Source organism: Serinus canaria, chromosome 1 (genome assembly GCF_022539315.1).
Source record: "Serinus canaria isolate serCan28SL12 chromosome 1, serCan2020, whole genome shotgun sequence".
NCBI classification, from domain to species: Eukaryota; Metazoa; Chordata; class Aves; order Passeriformes; family Fringillidae; genus Serinus; species Serinus canaria.
This window is the reverse complement of record NC_066313.1, coordinates 108,348,470-108,367,405: the sequence shown is the minus strand read 5'-3', so window position 1 is coordinate 108,367,405 and position 18,936 is coordinate 108,348,470. Positions and strand designations below refer to the sequence as shown.

Here is an 18,936-nt window from a genome sequence, read left to right as displayed (position 1 = left end):
AAAGCAACACCAAAGGTCTGGCTTCTGGTGAAATGTGCATTTCTGCCATGCTACTACTCCTCCCAAATCAGTTTTTTTACTAAGTGTCCCACATGTGCCCTTTTCTCCAGCGACAGGATATCCTTCATTTGTCTGCACCAGGAGCAGATGAGCACTCCTTGGTGTTGTTTTCCAAGTCGGCTGATGGGAGGGTCAGCAGGGGCCAAAGCAGCTGCAACAAGGAAAGGAAAGATAACCATGGCAACCCGAGTTATCTGCATCCTCCATGTATTTCCTTCTCCCCACCCTACAGCATATCTTTCCCACCCAAACCTCAAGCCAATAGAGCCAGTGAGCAGCTGGCAGGATGGGGACTGCAGCAGTGTCTCCTGCACCCAGAGTGTCTTGCTGTGTTTCGGGGCTCACCACTGCAGGCTGAAGTCATCAAAGAGAGACCGAAATCCTAGAGAGGGACAACTTGCAAAAAGCAGAGAGCTCTCCACTACTGTAGATGGGGCGCTGGATATGCTGCCTTTGCTCCAAAGTTGCAGATCCATTGATGCTGCTCCTGGTTTTGGCTCTGGGCTGTAACCCTTCCACAGCAGCAGCAGCTTCTCCGTCTGTGCCCCACGTCAAACCCAGCTACAGTTTTGGCCGGACTTTCCTGGGACTTGATAAATGCAACGCCTGCATTGGGACATCCATATGCAAGAAGTTCTTTAAAGAGGAGATAAGGTCAGAAACTCAGCAGAGTAATTTTTAAAGCGTTCTGTATAGTAATTTGAAAGTTGCCTGTTAGAATTTCCAAGTATTTTCATGAGCAACAATGCAAAGAGCAACTTAGCACCCAGCTGCCATCACAGCACTTAGTGTTTTAATTAATGCCTGCAAGATGATGCTTTGTCTCTTTTCTTTTAAAGCAATGCAAACATGATCAGACTTCAGCCCTAAACTATAACTTGAAAGCAGGAGTAAAAGGCACAAATTTCTGTCTAGAGAGGAGCTCTGAAAAAAACTCAAGGCAGTGATGGGGGAAGGGAAGAGGGAAGGAAGAAATCAGCCTGTGTAGATTTACTGGAAGTATTTTATTATGAGCAACTGACTGAAGGCAAAAGGGAGTTTAGCTTTGTAGGCTCCCACCAGAGTATGTTAACTACAAACATACAAACACACTGTATAATTTTGTACCAGGTGCAGCAACGTGAATGTGCAGAATTTCACGTTTTAACTGAGATCAAAAGGGATCTAAACCTGCCTTAGGCATGAGGACTTCTGCACATGAGGTTACCCACATGCTTGAAAACGGCACGCAGCTAAATTGCTGGTACATTTTGGGGAGATTTGTGTGAGAACTTGAAGGCAGAAATTGCATCTGCCTCGCTGCTGATGAGACACACACTGTCCAAGTGGTCATTGGACCAATCCAATCATTTTTAGGCTCCAAAGCAGAGCGTATCTGATGACAGCAGGGAAAATGTTGCCACTTGAATTTGAGGAAAAAGTCAAAGGCAGTGCTTGGCAGAGGAAGGGTTTATTGGGTCTGATATGATTTATAGAGCCATATGCAGTTTCTTTTATAGATCTGAAAGCCTGGGGGAGAAGAAATTATTATAGTAAAATTGTATTTTTAATGCTATAATGTAAGTAGTATAGTATTAGACAAATCACCGTTTTTATCTTAAACTATCCTATAAAACGCAGCATAGTAAAACCATAATGGTTTGTCTGGGATGGACTTGTAATACCAGACATCCATCCTTGAACTGCTGCTGGGAAAAGGCAGCTTGTGGCTTTGCTGAGCCAGAGCCCTCCTTGCTGTTGCACGTTGGGGGTCCCAGCCCTTGTCACTTTTCCCTTTTGCTTTCCACGTCCACTGTGCCAGAGCGAGCAGTGAGTGAGGTACACAGGGCTCAGTGCTGGCTTCTCCCAGCCCAGCCTGGATTCCCAAAATGCAGTGAGTGAGGTGCACAGGGCTCAGTGCTGGCTTCTCCCAGCCCAGCTTGGATTCCCAAAATGCAGTGAGTGAGGTGCACAGGGCTCAGTGCTGGGGTTCTCCCAGCCCAGCCTGGATACCCAAAATGCAGTGAGTGAGGTGCACAGGGCTCAGTGGTGGGGTTCTCCCAGCCCAGCTTGGATTCCTGTCCCAAAAAGGAGCATGGAGTTGCAATGAGCCCAGCATGCTCAGCTGGCTGACAGGCTGGTGTGGGTCTGTGTGCATCCAGGGTAGTGTCTGCTCTGCATTTTATTCCCTGCAGCAGGATGGCACCACAGCTGCCCCAGCCTGCTGCAGCCCCGCTCACCTGTGCAGGCTTTTCAGGGAACTGCTGCCAGGTACAAAGCAGCTCCCTTTTGGTTACTCCCACTTGGCCACTGGGGAGGTTGGGGCCATGCAGGTTCCCTCAGCCTTGCCAAAAATAGCAGAAGTGCCTCTGGCTGTGGGGTTCCAGCTGCACAGTGGGAGAGAGGTGGTACGTGAGCCAAGGCAGGAGGGCCCCGTGCTGGCTTTCCTCCAGGGGACAGCAGGAACGGGGTGCAGGCGTGCAGAGGGGTCCAGGAGTGCAGAGCCACAAGCATGTGGGAGCACAGCACTTCTGCCTCAGGGGACACAGAGGGGCTCCCTAAGCCAGACACTTCTTTTTCTCTCCCACCAGCCTGCAGCTGGCTTCCCACACATAAGTGATAACGTGAAGTTCTGCTGTGAGCGCTTCTGGAAGGGGAACTTAAAAATGTTCTCCTGAGCAGTCACTCAGCTTCAGGCTTTCCTTTGCATGGGTAAAACTTTTTCTCCCACTTGATTTCTTGAAAAACTGGGATTATTTTTTGGCAAGTGGGAGCTGAAACTAGGGAAATTTCAGTGGTGCTGAGACTCTTTGATCCACCCTCGTACCTTTTCACGTGTTCGCAAAGGTGGATGGCACTTGGGCTCCTCTGTGCTAATTCACATTGGAACATGCTTCATTAATTCTCCATCATTCCTGGGAGCTCTGACATGCGTTCACAGGGAGAAGATGTGAGTTTTGTTCCCAGAATGACTGGTGACTCATCTTGTGCTCTAATGTTCTATACTTCCCTTATCTTTGCCCAACTTTATCCATCTGTAAATGAGGACACCAAGCCTGTCTACCAACTGTACTGAGAGCAGAGTGCAGTGGAAGTTTTTGTAAAATACTAGATTTTCAAAATATTGCAGAACTGAGCTGACCAAAACTATTCAAAGACTTGTGCCAATGCTGGCCCTGAGCTTTGTCCAAAAATAATGGGAAAGAAGACTGACAAAGCTGGAATGCGTCAATTAGAAGGGGGTTTATAGGTTACTTCTTTATTTTTTTGTTTTAAGACTTAGCTTACTTATTTTTTAAAGAAAAGTCAAAATTCCAAATGCAAGTAAAATTATTTTGGCTGAAATAAAATAATTCATTTCATTCCGGAAAAAAAGAAGGAAAACTGGTTTGGTTTCTTCAGCATTTAGTTCTGGGTTGATCTAAAGTCTATAATCTGTGACTCACGTATTTACAGAGATCTTACTGAAGGTCTTAGAGGATTTGCTGGCCCTTAGCTAAAAAGCTCTGTACGAGAGGGAGTGGTTACAGCACAACTCGATGATGAATCTTGAAAGTATCCAGCAAATGTGCCAGGCCAGTGCTGTGCTGCCCAGAAATGATGCCAAATACAGACTTGCTGCAGCCCATGGCGGGTTCCCAGGCCAGGGTGGTTCTCCCTCCAGAGATCTGCAGAGGGAATCACTCCAGCCACCCTCAAATTAATGCTCAGCCCTAGATTTCACACATCCATGTGCTGCTTGCACACTGCAAGTGGCACTTTCCTGCTCTCTGCCTGATATGAGCTCCCCTGCACACTCAAGCTTGAGTCAAGTCACAAGGCATATTTGTGCTAGAAAGAAAGAAAGAAAGAAAGAAAGAAAGAAAGAAAAAAGAAAACAGAAAGCAGAGAAAGAAAGAAAGAAAGAAAGAAGAAAGAAAGCAAGAAAGAAAGAAAGGAAGAAAACCCGACCGAACAAAGACCTCCCGCACCTCCAGCATACGAAAGACCAGCCCTCACCAAAGAAAGCCAATAAAGAAAGACATACGACAGCCAGCCCGCCCGCCAATCATAAGAAAGAAAGAAGACAGAAACGCAAAGACAACACAACGAAAGAAAGAAAGACAGAACTAACGAACTGAAAGCACGACAGGCATCCCTGCCCATCTCTCTTCCAGTACGTGCCTGGCACGCTGTGCCTGCTTTGCAGATTAGGCACTGGGAGAGGTCCTGATGCACAACAATCACAGTGAGGCACAGCAATCATTCTCTTTTCTTTAATCCTAGCTCAAAACCAGACCAAAAAAAACCCTCAAAATACTAACAAACCCACCAAAAAAAAAAAAAAAAAAAACAAACCCAAACAAAATGTTTATTATCATGTCAGGTGCTTTAATTGTAGGGAATCTTCAGTTTCATATCAGGCAAAATGCCCAAAGAACTGAAATGCTGGAATTCACCAACCTGTTCACACAAGGTTCCCCCACTTCTAGTCATCCTCCGTGGTTAATTTTTGGAAGGAGGCACATGGCAGGAGTTGAAAGCCAAAGCAGGGGAAGCACCAGGGTTTCACCCATCCTGGGCACCTGTGCCTGCCCCAGAGCTCAGCTGCACAGGGTCTGTGATGGGAAAGGGAGTGGGGTGCTGCCTTCAGGAGGGATCATCTGATCAGTTTCTGATTGCAGATGGTGGCTCATGTCACTGAGTCAGTTATTTGCCTGAAATCATAGAAAATTAATCCTCCTCATATTTCTTTGTGCCAATTTCCCAAATGGAACTTGAAAGGAAGGACCAGCTTCAGCTTTCAGACTTGTTAATGTCTTGTAAGCAGTCTGAAACTCCAGCTAGGCTAATCCTGCAGGGAACCTCTTGCCTCTCCTGTTTCACTTCTGAGCTACCGGCTTTAATTTAGGGTGAGATTAAATTAGGACGCGTTTTCCTACGCACTTGGACAGGGAGCTCAGGGCAGGAGGGTTCAGAGGCAGCGAGGGCAGGATGTTGGCCAAACCAAAGGTCAGAGTTGGGCCATTTTCCAAGAGCAGGTTACAGACACCCTCCCAGAGCAGGCACCGCGCTCCTCGGCTCCGGCGTGTGCGACACGCGTGTGGGCAGGGCTGAGGGGGCTGCTGAAACAAAAAAAAAAATTACCAATTACCCAGCCCATATGCTCCCCTCCTGTGCCTGTGGAGGGGGAGCAAATTAGTGCAAGATCTCCATGGCTACAGAGGGACTGCACAGCCAGGGCACACGCACCCTGTCCCCCCATCACACCCTGTATGCCCATCACACCCCAAACTCTGCTGCTGTCAGGGAGGTCACTCATCCTGGCTGAAAAATAGTCAGGGATGTTATGGGAGAAAATAAAGGCAGGGATGTTGGGGGAGACAGGTAGACCCCTGCACTGACAAAAGTCACCACCTCAAAACAAGAGGTCATTTTGATATTCTCAATTACATTTGTTGTTAAGTTTTAATATCAGAAGGGTCTTTAAAGTGTCAAGTACTCCTTTTTTGGGACACTTTCTCCAGAAAAAGGAAAATTTAAAAACACCAGGAATTCTTCATGAACCAAAACCTTGCAGCCCTCTCCCTTTCCTCCCTCCCTCTACCCAAAAGACCCCATTTGGGTGTTCTACCCTTCACTCCACGGCAGCATTCATGACAAGGGATGGTATTAGTGGGAAGCAGAGAAGGACTTTTTTAGCAAAGCACATTTCCTTAGCTGATGGTTTCAGCCTGCTCACCCCGGGGCCACCCAGCCAGGGTGCCTCAGCCTTTGCCAGGCAGTTGCAGGAATCCCCAGGGGCCGGCCTGGAGGAGCAGCTCAGCGGGGCGGGCGCTGTGTCCATTCGGCTTTTAACCCGCTCTCCGTGGGGCTCTCCTTTTGGTTTGGCAGGTTTGACACCTGGCTTTCTTCTCATTTAAAGCTGCCCCCCAGCTCCCTGCTCAGCTACTCGGGCAACTACACGGACGATGCCAAGAGCTGGCGGCTGGTGGACATCACCCGCCTGACCTCCAAGTACCAGCACGACCGGGCGGACAAGCGCATCTGCACCTCGCTGCTCAGGACCAAGAGCTGCAGCCTGGAGCGCGCCCTGCGCCGCACCCAGCGCTTCCAGAAGTGGCTGAGGGCCAAGCGCCTCACGCCCGACCTGGTGCAGGTCTGTCTGGGGGCTCTGCTGCCCCAGCACAGCTGGGGGAGCACGGGGGAGAGCAGGTCCCGTGGGGTTTAGGGTCTCGTGGGGATGTGGTTGTAACTCGCTGGTTGGAGGGTGAGGTTGGGGGGTGGCAGGTGCTCAGCTCGGTCAGGGACAATGGGACAGCTTTGTGTGCCCCCAGCCAAGGCCACCAGCCAAAGGGGGGAGGCAAAATGATGCCCTGATGGGAAGGAAAGTGCCACAGTTGAAGGCCAAGCCCTGCCAGCCATAGGTAATGCCATGGCACAGCCTCTACAGGGCTTGGCCCAGCACCAGTTCCTGGCTCCTTGTGCAGGTTGAAGCTGAAGCCCTGTGCAAAGCCATAGCACCAGGTGGCTTCAGGCACGGGGATGACAACAGGCTGTCCACACAAATGTGGTAGCAGCTCCAGTGGGGAGATTAGTGCCATTTTTTTTTTTTCTAGTTTTCCATCCTGTCTCAGCATTGTGGAGTTTTGGGGTTTTTTTCATCATAAATTTATACCTACAAGGGCAGCCAGTGCCTTGAAAGTGATTTTGCTTTGGGCCAGGGGCCAAGTCAGGGTGGGTCTCTCTTGCTGGTGGCTGGCAGGATGAGGGGCATGGGCAGTCAGAGCCAAAGCCTCAATTACTCATTCTCCTGCCATCCATAGCAAATGACCTCAGGCTCAAGGAAACACACTGCCCTTTCTCCCACAGTCCTGGGGTGTCACAGGTGAAGCCAGGACAGGAGCACGGGGAGTGTGGGTCACACCACCAGGTAAATGGGCAGCCACAGCACAGGGCATCCCCCAACCCCACCCAAACAACACAAAAACATCACAACCACCCCTGGAAAGGGCAGGGGCCAGGGTAGGGGTTGGACACGCACTGAATAAGACCTGAGAGACAAAGGATTATTCTGGTGCTTCTTCCCATTCCAAGAGAGAAGTGACTGAAAAAGTGACTCCATTTATATTTCTGTACAGGCAGCTGCTTGCTGCATCCACTCAGCTTTGGTGAGTGCTAAAGCTATGCTGCTTTAGCTCTTCCTCCACTCTTACCCAGTGGAGCAGCACACCTTGGGAGAGAGAAGGAGGGATACACTGGACTGCCCCAAAAAGGACTCACCCAAATCACTGCCAGTCCAGCACAGCAGGTCACCCTGAAGTCAGTACCCTCCACACTTGACAGAGAAAAGATTTTTGGAGCAAAGCTACACTGTACTTTGTTTAGTAACCTCGGGAGAGGCACCAGAGAGAGGGGATAGTGTATCACTTCCACTCAGAGCATCCCTCACCTGAGCTTGTGGGCAGGGACTACTCCTTAGGCTGGCAGGCAGCCCAGGCACCTGCTGGCCACCACTGTTGCCCCAGGCAGCCCTGCACGGGCCTGCAGGAGGGCAGGCTGGGCTGCCAGGTCCTCCAGCCTTGCTGGAGTGCCCCAGGTGTTTGTGCCAAGCTGTGCTGTCCCCCTGCTCCCCAGCACTGCTCAGGGAAAGGGAAGGAATCGAGAGCTCAAAACTTCAATTTGCTGAGCTGGGTGAAAAAGTAACTGGAGAAATGTGGCTCTGTGGTATCTCAGACCTGCTGCAAAGCTAAATCATCAGCTGAGCCCAAATCCTTCTCCTTAAAAGGCTCTTCATGTGCTACAGTTTTGCCTACCCTGTCCTCCCGGAGTCTGAAATGCCAGCTGAGCTGGCAGGGCTGCACACAGGGGCACACACACATATATGGATGCCCATGTGCACACACAGCACCACCAGAGACCCTGGCTGGCCAGCCTGCCCTTGCACCTATCCAGTTTCTCCCAGGAATTTCCCTGTGCAGGGGAATTCTCAGCAGCAGTTTGAGCTGAGCTGATGCCAGCTCCAGGGCACCTCTGAAGTGAGCTCAGGGCCAGCCTGGGGGGACGTGCCCAGTGACAAACTCCCATGGACATTTCATCAAGCCCTGCAGTTTTTTAGGTGGAAAGGGCATAGGAGGCTGCAGGGAGGCCCAGAACTTTGCACAACAGCCTCAGGATTGCTCTGATTATGTTTTCATGGTCCTTTGGTTCTATAAATCAATCAGAGAAACAAAAATTGGAATTTAAATCCCTTCTAACAGCATATAGATTTGAATACACATAGAAATATAGTGATCCAGAGACCCTTGGACTGACTTCCCCATCACCAAATTTCAGCAGCAATCACTTTTTAAGATCAGGCATGTGCTCTGCAAATGGCTTCTGCTCTCACAGTGGTCTTAATTAAAAACAGCCAGTGGCAACAACTTCTGTCATACTGTGTGTGTGAGTCTGTGTGTGAGACCCCATCCCAGCCCTCCCATGTGGGTCACCACAGGTTGCAGTCTGAGCTCCCCAGTCCATCCAGCCCCACAGGGATGGGGATCCCCTTCCTCCCCGGCCATCCCAGGGAGGTTATTGGTAACCCTGCAGGAGCCACTGGAGTGGGGTTTTGGGGCTCCCATGTCTCTGCAAATGCTTACCTAAAGAACTGCTCTAGGGCTGTGTTCTCCTGCTCTCCCTCTTTCCAGAGGTGTTAACAGAACACCTCTCAAGGCCTGACAGGATGCCCAGCCTGTTTCACAGGGCTGCAGTCACACAGCAGTGCTTGTTCTCCCTTCCCTGCTGTTCATCCTCTATAGCAGCACTGGGGAAAGCCAATGGGCCCAGGTAATTTTGCCTGATAGTCAGAGCACCATGACAAACCACAAGGTGCATGAATCAGGATGACAGACCATGAAGTGATGTTTTTCCACTCTGCTCTTCCTGCCCTGCCTGACCCAGCCGTCAGCTGAGCCTACTGCCACAGCGATTATTTCTCCAGCCACAAGGAAAATCTTTACTGGATGCAGCAAAGTCTTCAGCCTTAAAATCCAGCCTGCCTCAGAGATGAGCAGGACTTAGCTGGGGCTTAGCCTGCTCAGCATCCCCAGACACCAGGGGCTTCACCAGGAGCTCATCACCTCAAACCAAAGCTCTGGGTGCTTTCCTCAGCTACAAAGCAGGTTGGTTTCAGCCACAGATCACCCACAGGGAAAATTTACAGCCCTGCCTACAAAGCACAGCCTGGAAAATGCTGAAGGCAGATAGAGGAAAGCAGTACTGAGGTGAAAATCCAGCATTTGCAGATGGATTCTCTAGGATGGACTGTTTGAGACTACTGACCAGCAGCTGCTGACCAGCACCTCATCCTGCCCACAGCAGATGCACCAGCACCCTGGTTAGGAGTACAGTCCACATCTCTTCTTGCTGCACAGGGTCAGCAGCTCACTCACATGTCCATCCCAGGGAAGGATGAGAACTTTGGGGCTCCCAGAGCCACCTCCTAGACCTGCCACCTCTTTGACCCAGTACCTCATCGTCAGAGAGGTACTTCCATAAACCTGCTGGCAGTGGGGATGAGTTCCTCTGGGCATTCTTACCTTCTTTCTTTTGAGAGTTAAGGAAACCCTTGGATTCACATCACCAGGAGCCACAGGTGCTTTGACACTTATATCCAAGTGTTTCCTCCTGGAACCCATCCTAGACCTGGTATTTTGGTGAAGCAGGTAGTGGCTCATGGGCAGCCGGGCTCCTGGTCTGGGCCATCTATTCTTGGGCTGTCTGAAAAGAAAACAGAGCAAGAAGTTGTCTTCCACAAGTTGTCTTTACATCCAAGTGAATTCTGGGTGTGTCTGAGCTACATATGCATAAACTCATGGAGTTTAAAATGCATGCTGTACTGTGTAATAGGGTTTGAGAGCTCTCAGCTGAGTGGAGGTAGGTTTTGCAGGAACTGCTCGCTATCAGATGTAGAAATGTGGGTATTTAATCGAAGTAAATAAGAAGCTTTCCACATCAGTCACAAACAATACATCAGGCTGTCTGTCAGGTCTTATTCTCTGGGGTAATAAGTCACTGCAAAGCACTTAAGATATTCTCAGATTAATCTGTATCTCCAGTGTTTCGAGTGTGTGTTCCTCACATCTTTCTCCCATTGACAGTTTTTGTCTGACAGTTTTACAACTCCAGCTCCTTTTCTGCTGTAGAGATGTTTCCATCAGCCTGCAGGAAGGTGAGCCCCCTCTCCACTGAAACAATCAAGCAGGTGCTGAGCTTTATGCTGTTGACTGACTCTGCTGAAATCAAAAGGCCCCATTGCCCAGTTTTTATGGGTCGGGGCTTCATTAAACTGTGGGAAGCTGCACCCATGTTTGATGCAAAGGTGTCAGCACCCAGCCCTGCCCCTCTGCTCCCACACCTCCATGGAATAGCTCCTCGGGGAACCAGCAGCCGTGAGCACCACGGGCAGCATGCACCCACATTTATGTTCAGAGGATGAGCTCTGACCTCAGAAAAACCCTGATTACACCGTCCATGCCTTCGTTGCCTCTGTGATTTATGTTCCCACTGTGCACTCTTCAGAGCCTCAGCTCTTGCACTGCAGGCTCCTGGGAGCAGCAAGGCTTTCTAACTTTGGCTGCAAATGTTTGCATACACATGGAGCTGCAAGAGACTTTCTCCACCATTTGTCTCTTACTTTACACGGCTTTGTTCTGCTCATTTTTTATCACTTCTTCTCCAAAGGGAAAGTGACAGAGTCAGCACAATGTTCCTGCAAGTGCTGCAAGACAGAAATCCATAACCATCCCTCCTCCTGCACCTCTTCTATGGTTTTACACAATTAATTGAGAAAAGATTTTCCTCATAAGGAAAATTTTCAGAGGAGTGTCTGAAGACTTGCAACAGGAACCGAGTAGAATTATTTTTGGCAATTTTTTTTTTTGAGTGGGGGGAAGAAAGGTTTTTCAGTTTTCATGAAACATTTCAGTTGTGGTTGACTTTCTCAGGTAGTTTTGACCAGCTTTTGGCATTTTGGACTTGTTTTGTGCAACTGATGGCCAAGGAAGGAGTGGCTGGGATCTCACTGAGGCCAACAGGGATGCAGAGGAAGAGATGTGGGACATCTAATTCCCCCCTTTCCTCCTCCATCTGGGAAAGCATCCTACTCATCCTTTCCATGTTCCTTTATTTCTTTGTCACGTCTGGGTGGTTCAGTGTTTTGTGCCAATTGAACAGCTCGCACAGGAGGGGCTGAGCAGGACCAACCTCAGAGCTGCCACGTGGCCTGGGGAGATGCTGCGTCACATCTTTGCTCTCAGCATGAAGGATGGCAGGGAGCAGCCTGAGCTCTACCTCCCTTTCCTCTGAAGCACATCTCCCAGCCATCAAATTATAAACAAAACTCAAAAGAGAAAATTTGGCAAATGGAATAATTTTTAATAAAGAGGCTTAAAAAAAACTAATTCCCTTCCCCAGCAGAGGCATGTCAGGGCAGTGATTCTGTGCCACTGTGGGCAACCCTCCATATATAAACTCTCCTTGGCTGTTAAGGAAGACTAACTGTAAAATAAAAAAAGGCTATTTTTGACTATGAAGGTATAATTTTCTATGCCATCTATCCCAGCCATAGATTGCTCATGCAATTTTACAAGCCAAACCTCCAAATCTGAAGGCTGAAATACAGTGATAACTGACTCCATTAGCCCCACAGTTCTCTATTTTTTGCTGGTATTTACAAAAAATAAACACAGGCTATTTGGTTTTGATAGTTAATGCATGAGTTTATCAGAGAGAGAACATATCCTGTGCTTATACTCACACATAATGTTTATTTACATTTTTAAAGCATGTTTACTGACCTTGGCAAATAGTATTTCCAAGAAAGCTGCTCTCAGGTTAAGCAAATAACGAAGTGATCTGAAGATTATTTAACGAGGGAAGTGACTCACTGTCGTAACAACTGGAGGGCCTCCACCAGGAATGCCAGGGCTGGAAACCCAGGCAGAGGGAAGAGTCCCATGTTGTGGAGTGATGTGGTGTTGTGCAGCTGGGAGAATAAGAGATTTGCAGTGTCCAGGGATGGGGGCCATTCTTGAAACCTGAGGTGGGAAATGGCATTTTTGAATGGCACAGGTCCTCTCCTGGGAAGGGTGAGATGCCCTGTGAGCCCACATCCTTCAGAGCTGTGCTGCAGCAAGCAGGGGCACCGTGGGCAGAGCACAGAGGTGTGTGTACACCCCCAGCATGACCCAGGCACGTTGCTCTCGGAGTCTCTGGGGTTGGGATGACCCCGAGATGTGCTAGAGTCTCTTTTGCCAGCCCAGCAACCAAAGAAGGAATCAGGATTCTTCTGTTCTGGTTCTCAAGGTTGTTTATTTTCTGTTATCTATCACATTCTTTCCCTGGCCTGCTGATGTCTGTCCAGCCGATCAGTCTGTGGCACACTGCCCACCCTCTGGGTGGTGTTGTCTTTTTATACGAAGAACTACATGTACTTTATTTACAATTATTTTCCAATACCTATCACCTATGTTAGACAGTCTGTCTCTACTCTAAACCAATCCAAAGGTGCCACCATCACCCAGAAGATGGAGGCTGGGAAGAAGGAGAAAGAAGGACAAGGCATGCCCAAATCCCTTCATTTTGGCCTCTGAACCCCCATTCTAAAAACCCCAAAATTCTACATTTTCACCCTGTGATAAATTCACTAACATTCTACTCAAACCCTTGTGGCTTGTAACTCCTGGCACAAAGCTGGTAATTGTTTTTTCCAAGGGCTAAAATCAAAGGCACAGGTGTCTTTGACTCCAAGGTGTCTTTGACTCCAAGGTGTCTTTGACTCCGTGCCAAGGTCTCCGAGCCCCCTGTCACGGTCTCGAGTCCTCCAGGGCAGTCAGGTGAATTTCCTGGGTTCCAACACATGGCAATGTCTCGGGCTGGAATCAGACATCCCTGCTGTGTTTCCCCTCTCCCAGGGCCTGCCCAGCCCCCTGCTGCGCTGCCCGTCCCAGCGGCTCCTGGACAGGATCGTGCGGCGCTACGCCGAGGTGCCGGACGCCGGCAGCATCTACATGGATCACCTCACTGACAGGGACAAGCTGCGCCTGCTCTACACCCTGGCAGTGAACTCACACCCCATCCTCCTACAGGTACGTGCCAGCTTGGAACAGCACCCCACAGCCCCTCACAAGCATGAGATGTGTGCCAGCCTCAGCGGCAGAAGAGTCCCTTGTCAGCTCCCTGGCCTTCAAAAAGTGTGTTTCTTCTATGGGGTCAGGGGGATGAAGCCAGGCAGGCTCCTGAGGTGCTCCCTGCATCAGCCTGTGAGGCTGGGGAGAGACAGGGAACCCCAGGTGTGTTATTGAACTAGAGTGCTGTGAAATCCAGGGTTTTACACATCCCAAACACTTCAAAGTGTTAGGTTTGCGTTGCTAATGGATTACATAAAATCACAGCCTGTTTCTGGAAGAGAAAGAACATGATTTCCATGTTCCATGTGCCAGTGCTGTGTTTTCCATTTGCAGGCTACTGTTAACTGGCTCTGGGTTTGAAGGTGGTGATCTGGGAGGCCTCACACCCTTCCCCTGGACCCCTTCTGACCTGCCTGGCATGCAGCTCCTCTCTTTCCTTATGTGTCCAAAGGAGAATCCTCACCTTTTCCCATCACACCTTTAGTCCTCACTGCTGGTTCCTGCAACCCTTCATGATTCCATGAAGAAAAGATGGCAGTGGCAGCATCATCCATCTCTGGCCCAAGGCCACTCTGCACCCAGCAGCTCACAGGGCTCTGTGTGGTCCCAGGGAGGGGGAATGGTGCTCGTGCTCTGGGGCTCTCGGGGGTCATTCAGCCACCCCAGTTATGGGTCACTGGGACATGAAGCTGTGGCCCTTAGCACTCTGAAGACATGGGAACACAACTTGAAGAGACGAGAAAAATATGCCAAAGAGAAGAAGCTAGATTTTTACACAGTTGCCCAGAATGCCTGCTCAGCAGAAAGGAGAAGTAACCTTAAACACGAAACTGGATGAGTTCATAATGGCTTGGCAGGGTCTGAGGTGCTGGGGACACAGATGAGCTTTAATGCAAATGACAGAAAGCTTTGTGCTGGCATAGCTCAGCAGTCACACAGTTTGGCACGAGCTGCAGGGATGCAGGGAGCCCAGCCCAGGTGTCTCCACTGGAGCAAACACCCACCACTTCTGCCCCTGAGACTGCAAAGTTTCTTACAAATGAGCCTGGCAGTTCTCACCAATTAGCAAAAACTGCTTTAGCCTTACCTCAACTCCAAGCTGTGACTTCATCTGTTCAGTGCTCATGAGGGACCCATCAAAGACACCTAAATTTAGCTGTTCTGTGGCTAAAATTTTCATGAATCTGAAAACTATTATTATCTTGGACTTTCCACTTAGTCTCTCTCACAGAATAAGTCTCGAAATACCAGATTCTTCCTCCATTACAAAAAAGAACCATAAGAAAAAGAAAAAAGCATCCTAACTCCTCCAGGATGGGGTAGTAAGTTGGATGGGTGAGGAAGGATTGCAGGGTGATTTAAGAACCAAACCACAACCTCTCAGAATCTCTGCTTGTCAGAGTGACCCTGAGATATGTACAAGCTTCTTTTTCCCAGCCCGGCAGTTGAAGAAGGAGTCAGGACGTTTCTGTTCTTATTCTCAAGGTGATTTATTGTTTCTTATCTATAACATTGTTTCTCCAACCCGCCTCAGGTCTGTCTGGCAGGTCGGGCTGAGGCACACTGACCACCTCAGAGGCGGTGTTGTCTTTTATACTAAAAACTACATGTACATTATTTACCATAACTTCCCAATACCTATCACCTATGTTAGACAGTGAGCTTCTATTCTAAACCAATCTAAAAGTGCCAACATCACCCAGAAGGTGGAGGCCAAGAAGAAGGAAAAAGGACAAGGCACGCCCAAATTCCTCCATCTTGGGACCCTGAGCCCCCATTCTAAAAACCTCAAAAAACTATTTTTCACCCTGTGATAAATTCACTATAATTCTACTTAAACTTTCTTGACTTGTCATTCTTCATATAAAGCTTGGTAATTGTTTCCATGGGTCAAGATCGAAGGCACAGGGGTCTTGGGCTCTGTGCCAATGTTACTCTTGTGCCGAGGTCAGGGCAGGAACAGGCGAGGGGCAGGATGGTTGAAAAGGCAAAGAAGGCTTTATTCAAAAGAACTGCACAGTTTTTATAGAGTGGTACAATAGATTCTATTCTCTTGACTAACTAACAGAAACATCTTTCTCACTCATTGTCCTTGAGAGGAACAGTAGAAAAACAGCACCTGCAAATTGTTTATAGTCAATGGTTATCCCATCTTTCCAGCTCCCTAAGACTTCTCACAAGCCACTGTGAGAAACGCTTGCCATTTCTCTTTCCCTGTCCCATGGTATCCACATGCCAAGGTCTCTGAGCCCCCCGGGCAGGGTCTCAAGTCCTTCAGAGCAGCCAGAGGAATTTCCTGGGTTCTGACAACAGTCCTGTTTGCTTGGAGCCAGAGAGGGCACTCTGAGAGGCAGGTGGCTCCGTAAACAGAGGGCAGGGGTAATCCCCCCATTGCTGCTCTTGCCCACAGATCTTCCCCGACGTGGAGGGCTGGCCCTTCCCGCGGTACCTGGGCTCCTGCGGGCGCCTGCTGGTCAGCGCCAGCACCCGGCCCCTGCGCGACTTCTTCGGCGCGGCGCCCGAGGTGGCCGCGGACCTGGCCCTGCAGCTCCTGGCCGTGCTGCGCTCCATGGCCACCAACGACCTCAACTACTTCTTCTACTTCACCCACGTGGACGCTGGCACCTTCGGCGTGTTCAGCAACGGGCATCTGTTCATCCGGGATGCCAGCACGCTGGGCATCATCGACAAGGAGGAAGGTACTCAGCGGGCTCCGTGGCCACGCATCTGTCACGGGAGGGCTCGGGAGGCAGGGCAGACAAATCTTTCCCCTTCTGTCCTTGGCTCTACTGCTGCCTTTTTTGTTGTTTTTTGGGGTTTTTTGGGTTTTTTGGGTTTTGGTGGGGTTTTTGTTTGTTTGTTTGTTTTTGGGTTTTTTTTTCGTTGGTTTTTCTTTGGTTTTTATTTAATCAACCCTTACTAAATTAAATGATGAGAAGTTCACGGAGAGACTCACCATCAGCCGCTCCTGCCATCCTGGCTCTGAGTCAGGAAGGTGATGGGTGTTGTGTTTGTGCAGTCGGTGCTTAGGTGGCCACTCTGCAGCTGGCAGTAGCTTTCAGAGGGCACGGTGTGCCCAATGCTCCCATTTGAAGCCTTCCTTTTCAAACTTTTGCCACGCAAATGTCAATATTTGCCAGCAGAAATTTTGTAATTTTGTTTGCTCTCAGTAGTGGGTCAAATTAGACCATTTTTATGTGCATTTATCACATTGACTAATAATGGTTATTATTATTTATAACAATATATATTATTGTTATAAATATATATTTTATAACAAATATGTCTTTTAATAACAAAATCTCCCTTTTTGTCACTTTTACATAAAATCAAGCTTTAGTATTCAACTTTTACAGGTTACATTGGTCTACTCCTGCAAGTAGACCTAGTCAAAGACTATTCATCCAATAATTTAACAGTTTCATTTTGAATATTCAGATTTTCAAAAGTATTTTCTTCAGCTCACACATTCAGCTGAGTATTTAGAATATTCAGAAGCAGCTGTCAGAAAATTTTCCACTGGATTTCCTTTTCTTATCCCAGCAGCTATGACTGTTAACTTGACTTTAGCTAGATGAGTTGTTGTTGCAATGTAATGATTTTGGTTAACATGGAAAAAAATTACAGGTCTGGCTATTTGTGGTAGTTTTTTGTAGGAGCTCCACATTTTAGATTTGTAGTCCAATTCTCATTTTTTCTGCATCAGCTTGACTCGACAGACTCATCTCCAGTTCCTCTGACAGGCAGTTCTGAAGAGCTCTGTCATTCAGAAAAATATACATATTTCAAAAGCAAGAAAATTGGCACACACACAGCTTCAGCACCGAGTAATTTGCAGGGAAAGGTGGTCACATCCTTGAGACGTGTTAGCACAGAGGCACAGATATCTCTGACTGTCCAGCAGCTCACTGTTATGTTTCTAACAAGCGGTTTAATTGTCCCCAGCAGGGAGCCAGCTGATCGATGGCCAACAGGAGTATAAAGACATCTTCAGCTGCCTGACTGTGGACTGCCAGTCTGCGTTTGTGTCCTGCGACTCCATCAGGGACAAGCACAGCCTCGTCCTGGTGTGTCAAGACCTCCTTCCGAAGCTGCTGTCGGGGAAGTTCCTGCCCCCCGTGCAGGAGAGCATCGACGCCTTCCTGCAGCGCTGTGCCCGCGGCCTCGGCGACGGCGACGGTGCCAGCGAGGCCATGGCAGAGCTGGCAGGGATCCTGAAACCTCTGCGCTCCTGCGACTCCCGCTTCGCCTACCGCTACCCTGACTGCAGATACAGCGACAAATACTGACCCTGGAGCTGTGCCTGGCAGGGGCTGGGGCAGCGCCAGCCCCCTCCCAGCGTGGGAAGAGAGAAGGAGCCAGGGTGGCTGGAAGGAGCTGCCCCAAATCCAGGGCGTTCTCGGTGTAAGAGGGAGCGAAGTGCACATGGGATTTGTTGTTAATCTCCCAGAGATGCATTTGTTACATGGGATATAGACACGGTGTATGGTTTAGACATGGTTTATGGATTATTTATATTGTCATGACTGGCAAGGGGCCACAGGATTAATAAATCTCATTCACGTGTTTTGGCCTTGCAAGAGTTTCCCATGCCATTTGTTGCAAAGCAAGGCAGGAAGTTCACAACCAGCTAGACAGAGGATCCTTATTGCCAAGAAATCCTTTCTGAGGGAGATTATATATAAATAATATGGGAGGGAGGGATGGATGGATGGATGAATGGATGGATGGATGGATGGATGGATGGATGGATGGATGGATGGATGGATGGATGGATGGGTGGGTGGATGGGTGGATGGATGGATGGATGGATGGATGGATGGATGATGGATGGATGGATGGATGGATGGATGGATGGATGGATGGATGGGTAGATGGATGGGTAGATGGATGGGTGGATGGATGGATGGATGGATGGATGGATGGATGGGTGGATGGATGCATTTAAGAGTTTCCCTGTGGCTATTTTTAATGTGCTAAGAATCATAGATAAATAGGATGACCAGATCAGTTCTGTACCATCACCCATCACAGCTCACTTTTATAAAACATTTTAATTTTATTCCTCTGGTGACACACAGAACAGAAAGACACAATCAAAAGCATTAAAAAGCTGAAAGATTCCATGTCTCTTGAGACTTAATTTCTCTAATCACCAAATATAATTGTTTCTAGTCTTTCCCAAGTCAATGGACAGTAACCAGATGCTAATAGAGGACTTTGGTTTAAGGTGAGGAAAAAACTGCAGCTCTGGGATGGGATTGTTCAGCAGATATTTTCACATTATTCTCTCCAAAGTGGAGGAACCATTTGCACAAAACCAATCAAATGGGAAAATTCCCTTAAGAGGAGAAGGAACACAGGCAGAGGATGAGACATTAATTTACCCTGAGCCTGACAAGACTTGGCAAACAGTCAATACTCCAGTGTAGGTGCTGGGGCACCCCCCAAGAGCTGAGGAGATCTAAGTTCTGACCAGCAAGAGCTACAGCAATCCTCATCCCTTCGCCTTCCAGAGGAGGAATTGGTAAGCCAGTCCCCAAAGGAATGAGTCAGGCACTTAAAATTTGGGGTGATTTTGGAAACATTTCACAGCAGTTGTCAAACCAGGGCTAGATCCTGGTGCCTCATTTTGCACAAGATGGTTGCAAAAGTGGCAAAACACAACTTTTCTCACCCAGAATCTGTCAGTCCCCCTCATGTGAGCTCCCTGTGAGGTGTCAGAAGCCCACACCAAATTTTCCCT

The 18,936-nt window shown here is 48.7% G+C and overlaps 1 protein-coding gene across 2 annotated transcripts; it reads left to right on the top strand.

Moving 5' to 3' along the window:
* Positions 1 to 322: 322 nt before the first annotated feature.
* Positions 323 to 17,934, top strand: DIPK2B (divergent protein kinase domain 2B). 2 transcript variants are annotated; one of them, XM_009089595.4, is made up of 5 exons: positions 323 to 714; positions 5,914 to 6,178; positions 12,975 to 13,148; positions 15,601 to 15,889; positions 17,139 to 17,934. In XM_009089595.4, the coding sequence occupies exons 1-5, from the start codon at positions 491 to 493 to the stop codon at positions 17,477 to 17,479; spliced, it is 1,293 nt and encodes a 430-aa protein (XP_009087843.1). In that variant the 5' UTR covers positions 323 to 490; the 3' UTR covers positions 17,480 to 17,934. The 2 variants fall into 2 exon arrangements, with proteins under 2 accessions (XP_009087843.1, XP_018769014.1); XM_018913469.3 differs by having other exon boundaries at positions 17,136 to 17,933.
* Positions 17,935 to 18,936: the final 1,002 nt, after the last annotated feature.

Coding starts and splice junctions, on each gene's coding strand:
- DIPK2B (XM_018913469.3), top strand. CDS start 491: ATGGGGCGCTGGATATGCTGCCTTTGCTCCAAAGTTGCAGATCCATTG. Junction 13,149..15,600: donor CACACCCCATCCTCCTACAG/GTACGTGCCAGC, acceptor TCTTGCCCACAG/ATCTTCCCCGACGTGGAGGG. Junction 15,890..17,135: donor CATCATCGACAAGGAGGAAG/GTACTCAGCGGG, acceptor AATTGTCCCCAG/CAGGGAGCCAGCTGATCGAT.